Source organism: Euprymna scolopes, chromosome 27 (genome assembly GCF_053919585.1).
Source record: "Euprymna scolopes isolate OS-2025 chromosome 27, ASM5391958v1, whole genome shotgun sequence".
Classification (NCBI taxonomy): domain Eukaryota; kingdom Metazoa; phylum Mollusca; class Cephalopoda; order Sepiida; family Sepiolidae; genus Euprymna; species Euprymna scolopes.
The window spans coordinates 44,370,250-44,375,249 of NC_136508.1; the positions used below are offsets into that span (position 1 = coordinate 44,370,250).

General features: G+C 34.1%; 1 protein-coding gene across 1 annotated transcript in view; it reads left to right on the top strand.

The window, feature by feature from the left end:
• The first annotated feature begins 2,475 nt into the window (after positions 1-2,475).
• Positions 2,476-5,000, top strand: part of LOC145248703 (transcription factor RFX4-like) — a 61,176-nt gene continuing 58,651 nt past the window's right edge. Inside the window, exons 1-2 of the mRNA XM_080110357.1 lie at positions 2,476-2,557; positions 4,876-4,939. Coding sequence (XP_079966483.1) covers positions 2,521-2,557; positions 4,876-4,939 — 101 coding nt within the window. The 5' untranslated portion in view covers positions 2,476-2,520. The remainder of the gene's footprint in view (positions 2,558-4,875; positions 4,940-5,000) is intronic.

A 5,000-nucleotide genomic window follows, 5' to 3' on the forward strand; every position in this document is an offset into this window, starting at 1 on the left:
CCTCCTCTCTGCAGTTTACAGAGCCGTGCGAATGGGGCGCAGCCATTTTTTTTATTTTATAGCTAAAGGGAAGGCGTGGTCGATGAACATCGATGCCACGTGCGCCATTGACGGGAGGCGTCAATAAAAATGTTTATTATTTAAGTATTATTCAAAAGCATTGTTAGCCGATTATTTTATGCCGTTTTTTGTTGTTTTCTTTTGTTGTTATTTTCTGCTTTTTTAATTTTTTATTTTCATTATTCTGGTCTTTCAACATTGTTGAGGAAGATATTATTTGTGTTGGTTTTTGTGGTGGTCTTCACAATGGACCGCTAACAGATTACGTCATATTGTCATATTAGCGCTCCTGATGATTTCCTATGTAAGGCACACGTTTTTTGTTTTGTTCTTATTCAGGCTTCAACCAAAATTAAAAACATAAAAATAAAAATGCTGTAAACTCTTTATGATGTCCGTACCCCGTTACGGAAAAAAAATTCTATCTTTCAAAAATCACGTAAATTGATCATGTACTTATATATATATATATATATATATATATATATATATATATATATATATATATATATATATATATATATATATATATATATGAATGTGTTTGAATATATGGTTAATTGACAGTTTTAGTCATTTAGGACTGCTTTAAAGCTTCACCGCTCACTCATTTTTCAACCAAATTTCAAACGATTATTATAGTTTACAGATCACCTTCTGAGCTATATTGTGAAAAACTTCTTTCAATTGTTCGTTCAGTAAAACAAAAGTTATGATGAATGTAATGGTGTTCAAAATCGTAAAAAAAACATAAGGAGGTGAGCGTCACTTTTGATGACTGGTTTCCAAAGCAATCACATCGCTTCAGCGACTAGTGTTGCTACTAATTAACCGCGAAAAGAGAAGTTATAAATAAAACAGAGAGAATTAAAGCAAACGAGTGCCCTACATTGTTTTACATATGTGTATGTTATGTTTATGGGGGCAAAAAAAAAATAAGACTGAATTTAAACAAAGAACAAGTGAATTTACTGGAAGCCTGCAAAAATCATGGAACACAATAGAAAAATGCGAGCATGAAAAGTAATATAGTTAAGAACTGTTTTATTTTTAGCGTCTTTTTAGTTTATTTCTCTTCGATTTTTGTAGCTCAATAAAATCACAAATTTGCAAGAATTAAAAGTAACCAGTTACAAAACAAAAATAACTATTGTTTTGTTTCTAAAATTAAAAAGAAATCGGAACTTTCGGTTAGAGTATCAGCCCCCCCCTCCCCGCCCAGATTGATAGCACTTGTATAAAAAAAAACGCAAGGCAATATAATTTTATGTTACAACGGTCGTCTAATATCACGGGAGCTAAATTTTTCGAGACCAGAAATTTGCCTAACCCCTTTGGTACACTGGTACCCATTATGACTTTGAAATAGAATATAGTCGTTTACCTTTCTACTTCTGCGGATGTTTTTTTTATGATGATTCTTTAAAAAAAATATACTTTACTCGCGGTTTTACAACTTGCGTACATAAGGGTTTAAAATTGTAGTTGCTATATTAATATACTGTGAGACAATTTGAGGTATGTGTGACGTTGTAACCTTTTTATGGACCCAACACGGTGTAGACTCCGTCGCAAGAAATAGAAAAAAAAGAAAGAAAAAATCTCAACACAACTTATTGCCATCGAAATTCATGTGAAGACTAATGGTAATTGCAAGCGAGAAGCAACTATTGTGTAACACAATTTTATTTGCAAAGTTTCTCGATAGAGGTGTAAAATACTGGAAATCTGGAGAGACTTGTTGTCACTCAGACTGCGGGGAACCACAGGTTGTTGCCAGTGAGTAATCTTTGATGATGACTTGTGTGAGAATTCATAATGTGTGCAAATACTTGTTGTCACTCAGACTCCAGGGAATACCAGAAGTTGTTCTTAAAGAAAAAAAAAAAATTGTAGAGTAAAGCCCTCATTGGAGGGGCTTAAAATAATCTATATTTTCAAATTGTAGGACTTTATTGAATAATGTGCACGTAATCGTACTAGCCCCAATAAGATTTCAATTCTATTTGTGTGTGTGTGTGAGAGAGAGAGAGAGAGAGAAAGAGAGTGTGTGTGTGTGTGTGTGTGTGTGTGAGAGAGAGAGTGTGAGAGAGAGAAAGAGAGTGAGAGAGAGTGAGAGAGAGACAGACAGACAAAAAGGGAGGAGGGATAAAGGAAGAAAGAGTTATATTTTACAACTTATACTTAACTCTTCTGTACTCAAAACTGCATCTTTTCAACACGAGTTCCCTTTTTTCCCAATGACGTTACATCTTCATTTTCTATCATTCCCACGCTTTGTTTGTTGTTCATCCTCACATTTTGTTCCTGTGTTTCGTATTTACTTGCATATCTCATTCACACTAGTTAACTCATCCACCTGAATATACTGCATCATTGTATGGTGAACTCCGTTTGTTTTCAGATTGGCTGGACCAGTGTTTTGACGGCGGTCGACGCAAACCGGACATCACTGACAACATGGCGCCATCTTGTGGCACGGAGAATGAAACAAAAGGTAAAACTATCAATAATGTTTATTTATATCAATGAAAAGAAAAACATCTATTGTACGTTTTGAAAGTATTGCAGACAATAATTTATGTGATTGCCTGTTGCAGCTCCTTATTTATCTCAAAGAAAAATGCTTTTGTACATTATAGTGTGGTTTAGTTTGTTTTAGGACATATAAACCACTTCCGGCTCCAAGACATTTCGTGATTGTTCATTATGGACCATCAATTGAACACAAGTTGATATTTTACCTCTTGCCAAATAGGTGAAAATGATTATGGTATTGAATTGGATTTGTTTCTACTCTTATTACAGCGATATCAACTAAAACAAAGTCTGAAAATTTCAAAATCACAAAACAAAAAAATTAAAAAAAAAAGATAAGGATAAAAGTCCGCAATAAATAAATTAATAAATCACAAAGAATATAATTCTAAACCAGTTATCTATGCCTGAGACTCCTAAGCACGTGCCCACTCAGATTCTTGGATGTTTCCGTGTTTATCCTTCTTATTTTCATTTTATCAAATTTGCCTGAAGAATCTTTCCCAATTTAGGCTATAGCCAAAACATGTATGCACATATGTAGCCAAAACATGTATGCACATATGTAGCAAATGTTCATTCATTTATTTATCGCGGACTATTATCCTCATCTTTTAATTGTTGTTTCACGACGTTTCGGTCAACTATTCTTCTGGCCTTCGTCAGGTGGTAACGGCGACGGGATAGGAACTCTGAATCACTTAACTGCATCCTCAGCAATTACCGCCTTCCATAGTTGTTGCTATCTCACCACATTTTGGCCAACTAAGCCTCTGGCCGCCTTTGGGTAGAATTGAAACCGTTATCTTCAAACAATGCTCATCTGAAACCGTAGAGATTAAACCTCTCTATCCACTGCGCCACGGGCCCCGAAAGGTCGATCAAGGATGGATATTTTGGTCATATAAATCCACGTTTATTTATTATCTGATCTTTCATGATCGGGTCAGTACTGAATGGCATATATATTATTTAATTAATGGTGATAGTGAAACAACAACTAAAAACAGTTGAGGATAATAGTCCACAATAAATAAATGAATAAATAATACTCATCTCAATAATGAATTCCAATTAATAAAATAATATAGCCAAAACATGTATGCACATATGTAGCCAATATTTGTATATAAAATTGTATACTTGTATATAAAATGGTGTCCGCAAAGTATTTATACAATTTTTAACATTTATTAGCATGCCGCTGGGGTTGCTCGATCGTAAAATCTGCTTAAATATGACATTTTAATTTATGCAGATTTCGTGTTTATTATTATAGAGCCAATTCTTTATTGATTATAATATTGTAACCAATACATTATTAGAGCTTTGTCATAATAATAATAATAATAATAATAATAATAATAATAATTCTGATTTCGTTTATGAACGTCTCTCTGGAAAGGGATGGGATTCATTTCCAGAGGATTTCCCTTAACCCCGGCTTCAAACCAGGAGCTTCAAAGATCAAGGGTTTTCCTAAGGATGTTGGTGGTACCTATAGTTGCAGAGGTTTGAAGGCCGCCTAAAACATCGGGGATTTGTAGTTTTTTCAATTGTCCTTCCAGACGGCTTGCTACTACTCCTAGTGTATCAACTACGACCGGGATTATTTGTGTTTTAACCCCGTGTATACGCCTTATATCCAAAGCCAATGGAGCATAATTGCTCCACTTCTCATTCTCATTCTCTCTCACATTCCTGTCCCAGGTTACTGAGAAGTCTACAATCTACCAGTTTTTTGAGACCTTGTCAATGACGACCAAATCCGGACGATTATGTTCCAATTGCTTGGTCGTTATGACACTTTTGTCCCACCATACCTCTACCTTGCCATCCTCACTTGTTCTCACTTCATCAGGCACCTCTTCAAACCATTTTCCAGCACACTTCACTCAACCTCTTACACACCTACCAATATATCCGGAGTCATATGCGATCGTGTCTTTTGCGGTACTCTCTCTCTCTCTCTCTCTCTCTCTCTCTCTCTCTCTCTCTCTCTCTCTGGGCCAGTCCACTACAATAATAATAATAATGATAATGATAATAATAATAATAATAAATATAATGATAATAATAATAATTACAATAATAATAATAATAATAATAATAATAATAATAATAATAATAATGATAATAATAATGATAATGATAATACTTTTGTATCAAGATTAAAGCTGTAAGCACATCATTGGGTTAAAGTTAATATTAATCTGTTAACGAGGTCGGTTCATTTTCAAGAATGAATGTAAAAGTTTTAATTCTTTTCTGTTTCAGGAGAACACATTCAACGATGCAGAACCGCTTCCAAACCGCATTCAACTCCATTAACACTTAAATGGTAAGTTAAACCAATTGAAATCAATAATTTCTATCTCTTCTGTTATATAAAAGGAACTTTG